This window comes from Stigmatopora argus, chromosome 1, assembly GCF_051989625.1.
Source record: "Stigmatopora argus isolate UIUO_Sarg chromosome 1, RoL_Sarg_1.0, whole genome shotgun sequence".
Classification (NCBI taxonomy): domain Eukaryota; kingdom Metazoa; phylum Chordata; class Actinopteri; order Syngnathiformes; family Syngnathidae; genus Stigmatopora; species Stigmatopora argus.
In genome coordinates, this window is record NC_135387.1 from 20,313,349 (window position 1) to 20,327,335 (window position 13,987).

Consider the following 13,987-nt stretch of genomic DNA (forward strand, 5'->3'; position numbering starts at 1 on the left):
ATTTGAAAAATAGCTTCTTGTAAGGATGTTCATTAGTTTAGAAAGGTTGTTTTGTCACCCTGAGGTGTCACAAAGGACAAAGACAATTAAAACAATTGCACTTTTATTTAAAATTTAAAAAACATGCAGAAGTTGTAAACGAAACAGTGCAAAGGTATGAATTAAAACAAGATGTTCTAACTCTTGCATTGAGCAGTGACAAAACCTTTACAGTGACCTGACTGCACCTATTAATGCAACCATGCCTTGTAAAATGTTCTACACAATAAATAAAAATGTAGCATAAAAAGTCGCATCTTTGACAATTGTTTTTTTTTTTTTTTTTTACAGAATAACCTATGGTCTACTATGCAAGAGCAATGTTTTCCTGCAACAGCTTCAAAGAACTGATGTTTTAAATACTGATTGTATTATACTGAGGTTTTTATGGCTTGGAATTCAAACCAAATATGCCAATAAGACCAAAAACACAACAGAGAGAAATGTGTTGAGTGTTATGATGTCACTTTCAAAAATCTTTCTTAATTAGTGATGACCGATAATCGGTCGGGCTGATATTTGGACATTTGACAAATATCGGTATCATCTTTTTTTTTTAAATTTGACTTGCCGATATGAAGAAAATAGCTGCTCTTCTCCTCTCTTTCGGCTCTAACATAAACGAGCACTTGCTCGTTACTGCTATGGTCGATCACTAATCTAAAATTTATGGTCTGCCTGCTTGCGGGCTAACTAGACAGTCTTGAGTCATATGTAGGACTATATGTATAGATGTTTTTGTGAAATTCAGAGGTATAAAAAAACAAAAAAACATCCTCGACACCCGAGAGGAAAGGTTTGAACCAGAACAAAAAAAATGAAACAAAACACCTACACATTTTCCGATGGAACAAAGAGTCGTTTTGAAAGTGCACGTGAAAGTTTAGTTTGTCAACTGATTTAACTGCTCGTGAGTAAGAGATAATAATAAGATAATACCTTACTACGTTTCCTGCACGCCATGTACAAATTCGCATTCAGTGTGTCGTCCACAGTATGAGGCATTTAAGGCGTCATTTGTTGTCATTGCAAATGTTTCCACACAAGCCTATCAAGACTTAAGGACATTTAAAACAAGCTATACAAAAATATCTTTAGATTTCAACATCATGATGAATAATATAATTTAAACACTACAACAAGTGACTGTACAGCATAATTATTTTTGTTGGGGGCTCCGCAAGAGAGCAATCAAGTTGCCCTTTGCAAGCCACCACGTGATAATCGAGGGCACGGCCAGTGATCGATAAAAAAATCAGTAACTGGGCTCATCCATCTCATCATCACTCCAGTCAGGTGGAGCATCGGTTCCAAAATATCTATCCCCAAAATTTCCTGAAATGTAAAAAAGATTAAATTGACCTGTGAACTTTTGTGATTCTCATGTGCACACAGTAATTTAATGGAGGATAAACGAATATTAATATTGTTTTTGAACGGTTGGTTTATTCAAAATACTTTAACATAAGAGATTGGCTGGTTAAAGAAAAAGGAATGGGAAAATTTACAATATTATGGCATATTGGTGACAATTTGTGGGTCCTTTATTAAACATTGAAAATTGTAATTAGGAAATGCCTAGTAAAAGGTTGATTTCTCTAATTACCCCAACACTTTCAAACTCAGATTATACACAAGATGAATTGAATGTGAATGCTCATCTCTCAGTGCAAAATATAAACTGCGATGTAACGTTGAAAGACCGTTTTTATGCTGCTAGTGAGATGCTCACCGATGCCAGGTATGATGTGGAACAGATCGTTGACTTTCTTGTCCACTGCCGTGGTGATGATCTTCACTTGAGGGAAGGCGTAGGCTACCGAGTGCACGCCCATTTCAGCCATCAGGAGGGACACCAGAAGAATCTTGTCCTCTTGTACATCGTGATCCTGAAACAGAAGCATCCGATAAGCCGAGGCCTACCCTTCCTTACTGTTGTCATACAATAGGGAGCCGTTTCGCACCAGTAGCACTCGAACAGCCATCATGGCCGCAGCGCCGGTGGAGACAGTGCAGTCCATCAGAATGACGTGATCTTCACTGATGTCTTTAGGAAGACGTAGGTAATGAAGCTGCGTAAGAAACAATGTGAATTGATGCAGCAATATTTTAAACTGCTTATATGGCTCTAAACAGCATCGTATGACTTTAAACCTGAACCTCTGGTTCTCCTGTGTCCTGATTGGTCTGGATGAGAATTTTTCCAATGCGGACATCTTTGCAAACAGCCCTTAGAGCCGGCTCCATGGTCTCCCCTGCCCGTAAAATGGACACGCCAGTGATCTACATAGGAAAATGGTATAGAGAAATGTTCTTGAAGGTCCAAAACATGAAACAAAAGTAAAAAGGAACCCAAAACATTACCCTCTTTCCGTGGAAAGTCCTTCCCTCATAGTCCTCTCCCTGGGGTGTCTGGACTACGTGACGCTGTGTAAATATATACATTAATTAAATAACCTCAAGCAACTCTAAACCAGTCACCAATCAACATCTAGGCAAACTTTTAGCTAAACACCAGCGGTACACATTTGTGGATGGCAGGTCCTTGTGTAATTATTATATTTTTGTGCAAATTACCAAAATTTTACTGGTAAAAAGCTAAAGTTAACAAGAGCAAGGTTTGGGCAGAAAACTCATTGTACAAAAGCTGAGATAAATAAAAAGTTAATAACAAGGTTCCATTGTATATATGCCATTTCTATTTTAGAGACTGACAAAAATTTAACAATAGTCCATTTAATACCATTCCAGTTCAAGAAAACATGTTATCGCAAACCGTTTATCCAATAACCACATGCTTTGCTCATCTCAGCGCGAAGTATGTATTGATTAAAAGTGAGTGGAGTGACTGTGTGGCTTGGTCTAAAGCACCTGTGATGGCAGGAAGGAGAGTGCTCGCTCAATCAAAAGACGCATCAACCTTTTGGAGTAAAAGATGAACTCATCCCGGCTGGTTTCTTTGTTCCTAAATGAGGTGACATGGAAAAGATTTCATACACGCTATCATGGTGGGAAGCTGTCATCTTTCTGTTGTTACCTGATGATGGTGTGCATGCCTTTAACCTGGGGTGTACTCTCGAGTACGCTGAGCGTCTGGGGGAGTGGTTGGGCTTGGTGTGCGGACGCCAGCGCTGCCCTGTCACCACAGCAACAAATAGCGGTTCACGTTTAGAGGAGCAGAAAAGAAAGGGCACTTTACACTCAATGTGACTATAGCACACAATGAGCACATTCATAAATGCACACATTAAGCCCCAAAAACCACACTCAACCTTGTCAGTAGTATCATGAAAGAGGCACACACAAAAATCAGAGTAGAGCAAAATTTCAGTTGTGAAATAAATTTAGGATCGATTTGCAAAAGCAGAGCAACAACAAAGAAAAAAGCACACAGTGTCTTTGTTAGCCTCAATTGGTAAAAAAGTTACAACAGAAAAGAGACCATAATAATAGAACTACTGTATTTTCCACACTATAAGGAGAAACATAAGGACAATTTTTCTCAAAAGACGACAGTGTTATAATCAGATGCCCCTAATATATGGATATTTTTCAATCATGGTATGACATTCACTTTTGCGCAGCTTTATCTAGTGGATGCATAATGAAACCTAACCACTACTTTTATTAAGTATACCGCACCTTGTAATGCAATGCACCCTAAAGTGTATGTGTGTATCTGTGTGTATGTAAATGCATATGCATATGCATATGTATATGTATATGTAGTTTATGTATATGTATATGTAGTTATATATATATATATATATATATATATATATATATATATATATATATATATATATATAAATAATGCGGAAAATACAGTAATCATAAATTTCTCCCAATGTGTGTGTTTCACAAGTTGGATCCTTTTTACTTTGACATGATTTGGTCTCAGTCAATTGTAATAGTTCTCCAAGATGATAAATGTTCGGATATAAAGACTTGTTAGCCTAAGGGCTTTTACCCCTTGGCTACAAACTACGCACACAGTTGCAAGTAGTGATGCAGTTGTGGTGACTATCATGACAGCCACAGTGCCAACAATGTCACTGAGATTAGATTAGCTAGATGCAAAGAAAAGAAATCATAGCAAATCTGCTCACATATCCCAGCGAAGTTTCCTCTATGGGGAATTTTCCACGACACACAACGTCGACAACAGGGGAGAGGAGGGGGGTACACATAAAAAATGGAGAACAGATAAGGGGAAGAGAAATGAAAGGGCACAACATCAAGGTGGATTAACGGAAGACATGCCAATTTCACAGTGACGAGAGAGCTATACATGTGCTCCATGACTATTCCTGTGGATGTTGTCACTTGGTCTATTTTAATTTATGCAGCTGTGCATCTTTTATAGCTTAGTGTTAAACAAGAGAGTAAGACTCAAAGTCAAGATTGATGGAAATACGTAGGTATTGTTTCCACTTCTCTGATGCTATAGTTTACAGTGCTACTTCTGTGTGCTGTGGCTTGTTTACCTAAAGGAAAAAACAGCACTTCCTAACAAGGGCACTGGAAACTCAGCTGCTGATTTGTGTAATTGTAGCAAGACCCCTCCCCCTTTTTTTCTTTATTTTTGTCACTTTTTGTCTTGATGCAACTAAGAGGATGCGTCTGTCAGATGTTGCATTTGCTGTGTATTTTTAGACAGGTAGCAAGAATGTGTGTGTTGTCATTTCTCTAAAAGAGGGAAAACCAACATCCTCACTTTAAATGCTGGCTGCGTCACATTCACCGCACCCTGTGTATGCAACCTGGCCACGGCTTTGGTCATAAAGATTTCAAATAGGCTCGCAGTTGTGACGCTTGGTGCTGCCACATTGCAGCCAGCAGATGGGTGAGGACAGAAGTTGGCTGCTTCCCTCTCTTTCTCCCCGGCTAGCGGTAAGAAGATGCAGGAGCAGTTTGAAAAGAAGGCGGATGTTGAGAAGAGGATGGATGACAGAAAGGATAAAGGCCACTCTACCTGACGCTGAGCTCGCGCTGAGCCGTGGAAGATGGTGGGATGGCAGTGTTGTGAGAAAAGAGTGGGAGAGCAATTTATCATGAGGGTGCATGTGTAGTGCTGGGGAATAGCCTCCCTAAAAGGAGAGATTCTGGTGCACGTCAGTTTTGGAAATTGAAAACCATCAATCAACAATATTACTAAAAAATGCTAAAATTAAATTTGACAGATCTCAAAGTAAAACCTCTCACAAACATATTTTTAAGTATGTATCATTGTTAATCATCTATGATATTTGTATATGAGAGGTAATTGGTAATATTTCTGGTAACACTTTCAGAATAGATCCAGACTGATAATTCCCGACTGCGCCCAACTTTAGTGCAGCACATTTTCTCACAGCTAGAGGGAGTGGTTACAGTACATGAGGAAAGTACTCTCAAATACACCACGTGGACTAGAGTAACAAGGCGGGAGGCCCTTTTTAGAGCATTAAATCACCCAAAAGCATTAGGATATTGGTTGCTTAAAATATGTTATGGGATTTTCATCACAGGAACTTGAAATTTTATCCTTGCAACTTTGTAAAAATCAAAGTCATTTTCTATACAGTATTGCACAAAAAAGCACGGTCTGACGAGGTTTGCTCTTGTAAGTCTGGTGTGAAAGAACTGCACAGGCCCTTGGAAAAACTCTAGTAAACAACACCGGCAGAGGCCGTAGCCTTGACGTACACTTATATTGAATTGGTATCTTCCATGATTTAGGTCGGAATTATAAACTGTCTCACCTCCTCCAGCTGACTGTGGACATGTTGCACTATCAAATCAATGGCCACCATGTTCCCGCCACCTGACAGGATCAGAACAAAAAAGCTTGATTATTCTGGTACTATGAAAATAACTTCTAAGCCAGGGGTGGGCAAACTGGTCCACGAGGGCCGCTGTTGGTGCACGTTTTTGTTCCAACCGATCCAGCACAGACACTTTGACCAATGATATTTCTGTAGAAAACAAGAACTACCTGACTGCAATCCACTGACTGCACTTGTAGGACAGTTTGGTGAAAAGGTGTCCTCTTTATGGGTTGAAATGAAAACCCGCACCCACTGCGGCCCTTTGTGGAATAGTTTGGCCACCCCTGTTCTAGGCAAATTCTTGCCAAATGTCATGCAATTGCCGGCCGGGTGCATTGACGGTGAACGTACCACGAGGGACAACAATATCAGCCAGGCGCATGGTGGGTTCAATGTACTGCTCAAAGGCTGGCTTGACAAACTTGTTGTATTGTTTGATGACACCCTCTATGTCGCGGCCTCGCTCAGTTATATCCCTTCTTAGGCGTCTCACAAGCCGGATGTCCGAGTCTGTATCCACAAAAATCTTCATGTCCAGCAACTTCAAAAGACAATGAAAGGTTTTTGAGGAATAATGTACAGTATTAGTACGTCTGTGGTTATGGTAAATGACAACAATCAGACAATAAGTGAAAAGGCCCACACACAGGAAAAAAACATGTTTAAGAGCATGCATTGAAGTCTGTGCAGGTTGTTACAAAAGAACCTTGGCCTTACATGCAAGAGCTCCTTATCTGTGAAGGCCATGATCCCCTCAAAGATGATAACACTGGCTCCATAGACGGTTTTCTGTGGGTGATAAATAACATGACAAAGTTGTGAGCACATTTAAGAATACTAACAATATACAATTGATTTGTCTTTAAATAAACCATCATCTCAAAAAAAATCAGAAAGTACATCATGGAAAGTAGGTGTTACAGGCCTATCAGTAAAAATGGAAAATCTGGGATAGGGCGAGACCATTCCAAAAACATTTTTAAACAAAGTGCACACTCATCCTTACCCATTCTTTCTGTCTTCCATGAGTTGTGAAGTCATACACGGGAATTTTGACACTCTTGCCCTGCTTTAGCTTTCGCAGTGTGTGTGTCAGCAAATCAAAGTCGAAGGCATCAGGGTGGTCAAAGTTATAGTCGTTCCTGGCAGCCCTGGCCTGCTGTTCTGAAGAGAGGACCTGCGGGTAAACCAGCAGAACCAAATTTCATTAATAATACACGTACAGCATTATTGCAATGCCTGCTCGCCTGGAAAAACTTGTCAAGAATGGCTTCAGGTGTCCTCATTCAGCCTCATTTATGATATTTGTCATTGTAAGGTTGAACTGAGAGATCGAGACCTAAAATTAGTTTTTGTTGCCTCGTGGCCGGAAATGACCTCCAACTGCTATGTATAAAACTGTGGTAAACAAATGGGTCGAGGGTCTCAAAAGAAAGTGTTTCTGCTTAATGCAAATTCATAGTTGGACCGCTAACTGGGAAACCGCATCGAAGGAAAACTTGCTCGAAGATTCCGGTCCAAGAGCAGAAGAAGTGGGTAGAACTAAATTTAGGAGACATCATGTGCAATGGTGACCTGTGCACCAGGTGGTCTGCCACTAAAACCACACTGTTGGCTGGCATTTGGATATTGAGGATTTCAGGGCAAGCCCTTTGTTAAGTAACAAAATGAGTTGAGAACATTATTTTACACTTCGCATTTGACTCGACTCGAATAAGCATGTGAATTTAACCTTAAACACATTCCAGAAATGTTTTCGATGTAGAGCCTCCGGGCCACAGCAGTGAGAAAAGTGGCACCTGTGCAGGCCGCCAGCGCCAACAATTACGGTGACAGTTACATAATTACAGGGCTGGTGGGTACATAGTGGTGCAGAAACGATGGCCCTCCTCAACACACTTTGCTCTTCTTAGACATTTCCATATTCTAATATGAAAAGTTTCTCATAATTTCTTGTCACTCCTACAACTAAAACAAAATACTCTGTTTATCTGTCCCCTTCATCAACATTAAAGCGTTGTTTTAGGCCTCGGGGTACTAACCTGTCAGACTGGACAGAGATTAAATAAATGGAACAGGTTAGTTCATATGAAAATGCAATCAATCTTCATTCCACTCAACGGCATGTTTTAATGATGTGAGCTATTGCGTACCTTGTAAAATGAGTCCATTGACAGAAGGACAACCCAAGGAACGTCGAGGGCTTCAATTATTTTTCTAGCAACGGTTGTCTTTCCTGAGGCACTGCCACCACACAGCCCTGTGAAACAATGTGGACATAACAGTGGATGGCGTTATGATATTACATAGTACTAGCATGCAATGTTCATGTCCTGTTACATCTTATTTTTATGTAGCACTTTGTTAATTAAAGCTGTATTGTTTTTTTATTATTATTTTTCTTTAAATTTAAAGCAAGGAACACGGTGCATTCATCAGCTCATCTACACTTTAAAAATAGACTCAGCCTTAAGGTAGTGCTAGCAATGCGTAATCTTTATTTTCTGTTAGTTTTAGTGTAAACTTCAAACCGGGAGTGTCAACAAAAAAACTTGCAGCAACACACGGTTCTGTTTACCATTCCACAAACTACACACTGCATATTCAGAGTATAGAATAGTACAACTGGTAAAGGGTATCGTCTGTCGTAGTTTTTAAATCGTCTTTATGAGTACGAGAAGAGACACAGAGTATTCGGTATCGGCATTTGTAGGAGTTAACTATCTGGAGAATAACAAACAGCAAGAGGGCATGGCTTGCATCTGGCAGAGCAGTGTCAATTGCATGTTTTTGTAATGACACAAACAAGTCCATTGTCTAAAGGAGGGAAGCAAGTTGTTTGTCTATGGTAATAAAAAATAATTACAAACACTAAGGTCTATGAGAGATAGGGCTGGATAAACAGAAATTCCAAAACAGTTATTTCTCAACACGTTTGAATTGTCCTACCAATGACAAAAGCCTCTTTGGACTGTGTGCCATGCTCGTTGTACCAGGGGGGACGCCCAGCGGTGTAAATGGTGCGCTTGGAGGTACGGAGGAGAGGCGGTTCAGACTTGCACTGACTGGTAGTCCTTTTGCGGGGCGAAAGGCCTGTGCTCACTGAAGGCAGTAGGCGGTCCAGTGATCCCTCACCAGCTCCGCTTGGAAGACAACAGAGGATTTTGTAATCTTGCTTTAGTGAGAAGGAATAATCCAGACACTTAACGCTTTACCTCTCTCGGTCTTTTTTTAGTACAGAGTAGAATCTTACTAGTCTAATCAATCACAGTAGACCCATCGTTGTCCAAGCTGATCGGGACAACATGGCTAAAATGACATTAAGTTTGACTCTGTTGTGTGTCCAAAAAGGTTGCTATATATATTGATTAGATGGCAGTTTGGCTCTTTTTGACACTTTATCACAGTGGAAGAAATTAAATAACCGAAAAAGTTGGTGTAGCGTATACAAGTCTGGAAACGGTGGTATACAAAACAAAGACTCCCAAGACAACCAGCTCATCATTGTGTAACTGGTAGCCATGTTAACAGTAAACAAAACTCAATGTGTGGTGAACTCCTGCAGATTGAGGGTTAATGTTTAGTTCTTACTTGCAGAAAAGATTTGTCCAATCTACTGTAGTTTAAGTGGACAAGTGCCAAAGTACACAAACCGGCCTGAATCCATGACAACAGTTCAGCTGTTTGTGCTAATTGGTATTGTGCATGCTACATTCTGAATAAGGATAAAACATCTCAAACCTCAGTGTGTCAGCTCAAAGAGATGGAATTCATTTTTCAAGAATCAAATCTACAACAACACAAGGCCAGTGTAAAAGAAAAAGTTTTTAAAAAATTGTTTAAAAACATTAAAAAAAAAAAAAACAGAAAATAAAGTTAACTTTTAGCCATTGACATGGTTTTATAACTTGCCCATGTTGAGGGGCCTAAACTTACTGCAATATGAGAGCTATCCAAACTTCTCCCAGTGAAGACTGTAAACAGCTAGTTGCCATTGCTTCACAGTATAGATACTTTCATGTGAAAGTTCCTGTTTTCTCTCTAAAGTGTGTACTCCTAACTTTATATTGTCGCCAGGTGGAGTGTCAATCATTTAGAGGTGAAGCATACAAACATTTATCTTATCGGAGAAGGGTCACTTCAGCAAGGATTGAGTCGGTTAGCGTGCATGCACGCAGAAACAACAGCAACTATTCAATTGTACCGAAAAAGCACAATCTTAACCAAGGTCAACATCAGTCACAGTAAGACCCCTCTTAAAAAGTTTCTTTTTAAGGTGACTGTCTGCTGCATGGAGTTACTTACACGCAGTCAAAAGAGACTACAACAACACAGTGTTTTGTAGTACTCGCGTCTTGTAATAACTAGTGCAGATATGCTCAATACTGGTGTGAAAAAGTAGCAAGTCAGCTCACAAGCTACAAGCAAACAAAGCTTGTGAACAAAGACCCAAAAGAAAGTATTGAATACACTAAAGAATTACAGAGGGCTGTACACTAGTACTGATGTACTCCTTGGTGGCCATCGATGGCATGAGATGCCCATCAGTTGCTGCCAACCCTCCCTTTTCAGTAATATTGAAAGATGAGGACTCACAGCCAGTCCTCCAAGTTTAAATGAATTGGACGTATATCAATTTCAACGAGTTCAGGAGAACTGACAAGAATATATGACACAAACGTCCATCTATTTTTCTATCCTACTGATCCGAGCTTATCCAGGGTGACGAGGGACAAAAGGATGAGTACACTTCCGACTGGTCACCAGCCAATCATGCACAGAGAGCAAAACAATCACTACAACGGTGAGATAAACACGGGCATATCACAAATTGATCAAATAAAGTGCACTTACCGGCCATCAGATGTCAGTGTCCAGCAACCAGATATTCTGGCTCCTGGGTAATTTGGTAAACAGCTCATATGTCGATTTCCACCCAAGATATTCCACCAATTTTATTTGATTGAACTGCAGACGGACACACTCACTCGTATATGTGTATATACACTGTGGTGCGTTTATGGTGCGGCGCATCGAAAAAAGAGAAAGGGTAAGCGAAACAAGGAGGGGGTCTGGTGATCAGCCTGAATAAGAAACGAAACTTTCCGACATGCTTTCTGTTTCCTTTCATTCGGCAGAGCAAAAGCGCCCGGAGGAAGGAGGCAGTGGTGGCGCGCTCGGTGTCAAACTACAGCACCGCCGCCCCCTCGCCTAGTCTTCTTCCTACTCCTCCTCCTCCTTCTCCTCCTCCCCACGAACAGCGAATGCAAGAGGACGAACCGCCTTGACGACTAACTTCATTAGGTGATATTAATAGCGGCAGCTTCGCCAAAGACTCTACCGGCTTACGTCAATACGCGCGCGACATCTGCGCCTGACAGTGCGCGTGCACAGTGCAGCTGGGGCTGAAATAAGTAGCTGGAGGATCGCGACCGGGGCCAAGAAAGACCAAATGGAACAAACGACTTGTTATTCCAAGCGAGTGTCTGAATACACTAAAGATTTGAGGGAAAATAGAGGGGCGGCTGGAAGGAATGAGTTTTGTTTTTCTCTGCAGGGACTCATGTGACTTGAGTGCCTCAGTTCCTCTCTCACACGCACACTAGGATGAAACCAGGGTTGCCAGATCAGACAGTATCAAGCTCAAAGACAAGATCAAACAAACTCATTTAATTAAAAAAAAAAACACCTAAATGACATTAATATTTCATTAACGAAGTGGTTTCTACTGGGAGTAATAGACGTCCAATCCACCATGACTGGGAGCCCTGTTGGGCGAGATCCCGCCCTATCTGGCAACACTGGATGAAACCAAACACTATCTTTTCACAAGTGACTCTCGCAATACCACCCCCCCCCCCCCCCCCACACACACACACGCACAAACGCACGCACACACACAAACACCCGCACTCTTCATAAACAGCATGATGAAATCCAACACTCCAACCCTTCTCATCAGCTGACACCCCTCCCGGCCAACCAACCACAGCAAAATACACACACAAATCAATATATTCACAGCTAGGTTTAGGAATTTACACCATTCATCGATGAGGATGTTACTTAAATAACCGATGCACAGGAATGAGACGGCAGATATTTGACAAGAACGGTTTTGTTGCTAAAATGTCAAATACACAAAGTAGCTGTTCACGTTGCTCCTTTTAGCTCATTCGCTTCCACTGACATTGATAGATTGCCAATCCATTTCAATTTGGAGGTCTGACAGTGAGCAGCTCACACAAAAAAATTGGCATAGTGCAAAAAAGTAAATAACAAATAACAGAAGAGTAGCAATTAAGTCGGTGATAACTTGAGGCCTGCCTCTGGATGGATTAAAATGTGGGAACCTCCTTCTGAGGTCTACAAATTTCAAATTGGAATTGTTTCCTTCATTTTTTTTATTTTTTTTATACAAATTTACAACATTACAAAATTTTATTTTAGAAAGCAGACACACCTAAAATACAGAAAATACAGTAACCCATTGCATGGATGAAAATTAATTACTTCACAAAAGGTACAGGCAATCCACATATGGGCAGAATTACATTCATTTTCCCCAGCAAATGGAACAGGGTCCATTGTAAATAGAAGTGAGCAGTAAAAAAAAAAGATAATCTCTTAGAAAAATGTTTGTTTGGAGGGAATGCAATTTTTATGGCTATTACAGCTTTTATAGTCTCAGTCTGATTACAGTGCATTTTTTTTTCTTCCTCAGTGGACACATCACTGCAGTAACACCATCTTGTGGCCCCATTAAGTACCAATCCAAATCGAAATAGTGGAGCTCTAAAACTGGGTCAACGTGACACTTTCACATCCACACCTTTAGTTATATAAACAACACTTGAACAAGTTGACTTAAACGCCATTAATCTTAGAAAAATTCAGCCCAAACCCAAATGTATATGCCACTACATCCTGCTACCGATCGGTTTCCATGAGACATTCTTCATGGACATTCCCACTTTAAACTGGCTATATTAATGCTACTTACTTTAATAGTTACATTATGTAAATCGCCTACCCTGTTTCGTGGACGTCATCGATGAACATGTCCGTACCAAATGCAGGCACCCCGTGTATACATGCGTGTCAACTTTACGATTACATGTATCAGTATATGAAATGTAAAAGTGTCATATAATAGCCACTGTATGTAGTATTTATGGGGGTAAAAAGTGATGCTAGGATCATACGCTACCGTGTCAGTCCATATTTCCAGGTTAGGTGGCAATTTATAAAATGTGTCGTCAAATAAAAATCAACCCGCCTCTCGTCAGTAGTTCTAGGCTGGTAAGAGAATTGTCTTATTTTTTTGTGTGTGTTATACCCGTTAGAAGTTTTGTCGTCCTGCTCCATCTTGACGAGCCTTTCTTCCATGCTAACAACACAAGATTTCGACTGACAATCAGATGATGTGAGTAGAATTTGCTCTAAGGCATTGTGGGACTTGTAGGCAATGGGCGAGCCGGTAAACCACTACAAGAGTGACTTCAGTGGCCCCATTGAACTTCATGTCCCACAATGCAACTCTGCACCTTCGTCAGAACCTTGGTCTCCGAGCCATGCATGGACAGTACTATGCGGTTCATGATCAACCTGAGCTTCCACCAACGGACAGCCACGTGGGAATCGAACTGAATGATAAAGACCTTTGATGACAAACAAAACAGTATTTTTCATTCTATACCGACAGCATTAGTATACCATTTTTCTATCAGCGCGTGCATGTGTATATATGTGTGTATATATATATATATATATATATATATATATATATATATATATATATATATATATATATATATATATATATATATATATATATATATATATATATATATATATATATATATATATATATATATAACATATTCTATACACAATGCTTAAAAATATATGTACACACGCAAACATAAACATTTGTGGATTAGGGGTTTAAATAATCAATTTCAAGATAAAATTAGATTAGATTAGATTTGATAAAATTGTGTATATCTATTCTTTGGACAAAAATACCATATTTGTTGTTACGTCTGCCACAATTCGAGGGATTCTTGGATTGTTTGAATACAATGTTATGTACACAATTAACATTCAGTCAGGCAATCTGACAATTTTGTTGCGCA

At 40.0% G+C, this 13,987-nt stretch overlaps 1 protein-coding gene across 6 annotated transcripts; it reads right to left on the minus strand.

The window, feature by feature from the left end:
• Window positions 1-86: 86 nt before the first annotated feature.
• On the minus strand, window positions 87-13,309 carry LOC144079615 (uridine-cytidine kinase-like 1). Of its 6 annotated transcripts, none has more exons than XM_077608303.1 (15): window positions 13,189-13,309; window positions 8,799-8,992; window positions 8,003-8,109; window positions 6,856-7,026; window positions 6,567-6,638; window positions 6,201-6,390; window positions 5,784-5,845; window positions 4,149-4,168; window positions 3,077-3,175; window positions 2,911-3,004; window positions 2,404-2,466; window positions 2,200-2,322; window positions 2,004-2,111; window positions 1,772-1,928; window positions 87-1,374 (listed from the first exon to the last, which is right to left on the minus strand). In XM_077608303.1, exons 1-15 carry the CDS (start codon window positions 13,236-13,238, stop codon window positions 1,295-1,297), a joined length of 1,590 nt encoding a protein of 529 aa, XP_077464429.1. In that variant the 5' UTR covers window positions 13,239-13,309; the 3' UTR covers window positions 87-1,294. The 6 variants fall into 6 exon arrangements, with proteins under 6 accessions (XP_077464429.1, XP_077464428.1, XP_077464423.1 ...); XM_077608302.1 differs by having other exon boundaries at window positions 2,194-2,322; XM_077608297.1 differs by lacking the exon at window positions 13,189-13,309 and adding an exon at window positions 10,704-11,589 and having other exon boundaries at window positions 2,194-2,322.
• Window positions 13,310-13,987: the final 678 nt, after the last annotated feature.

Excerpts from the sequence above, each read along its gene's own strand:
- LOC144079615 (XM_077608297.1), bottom strand. The coding sequence starts at position 10,771 with ATGAGCTGTTTACCAAATTACCCAGGAGCCAGAATATCTGGTTGCTGG. Across the intron at positions 3,005-3,076 it reads GGCATGCACACCATCATCAG|GAACAAAGAAACCAGCCGGG; the intron begins GTAACAACAGAA and ends CACCTCATTTAG. Across the intron at positions 2,467-2,910 it reads TCTCCTTCCTGCCATCACAG|CGTCACGTAGTCCAGACACC; the intron begins GTGCTTTAGACC and ends ATATTTACACAG.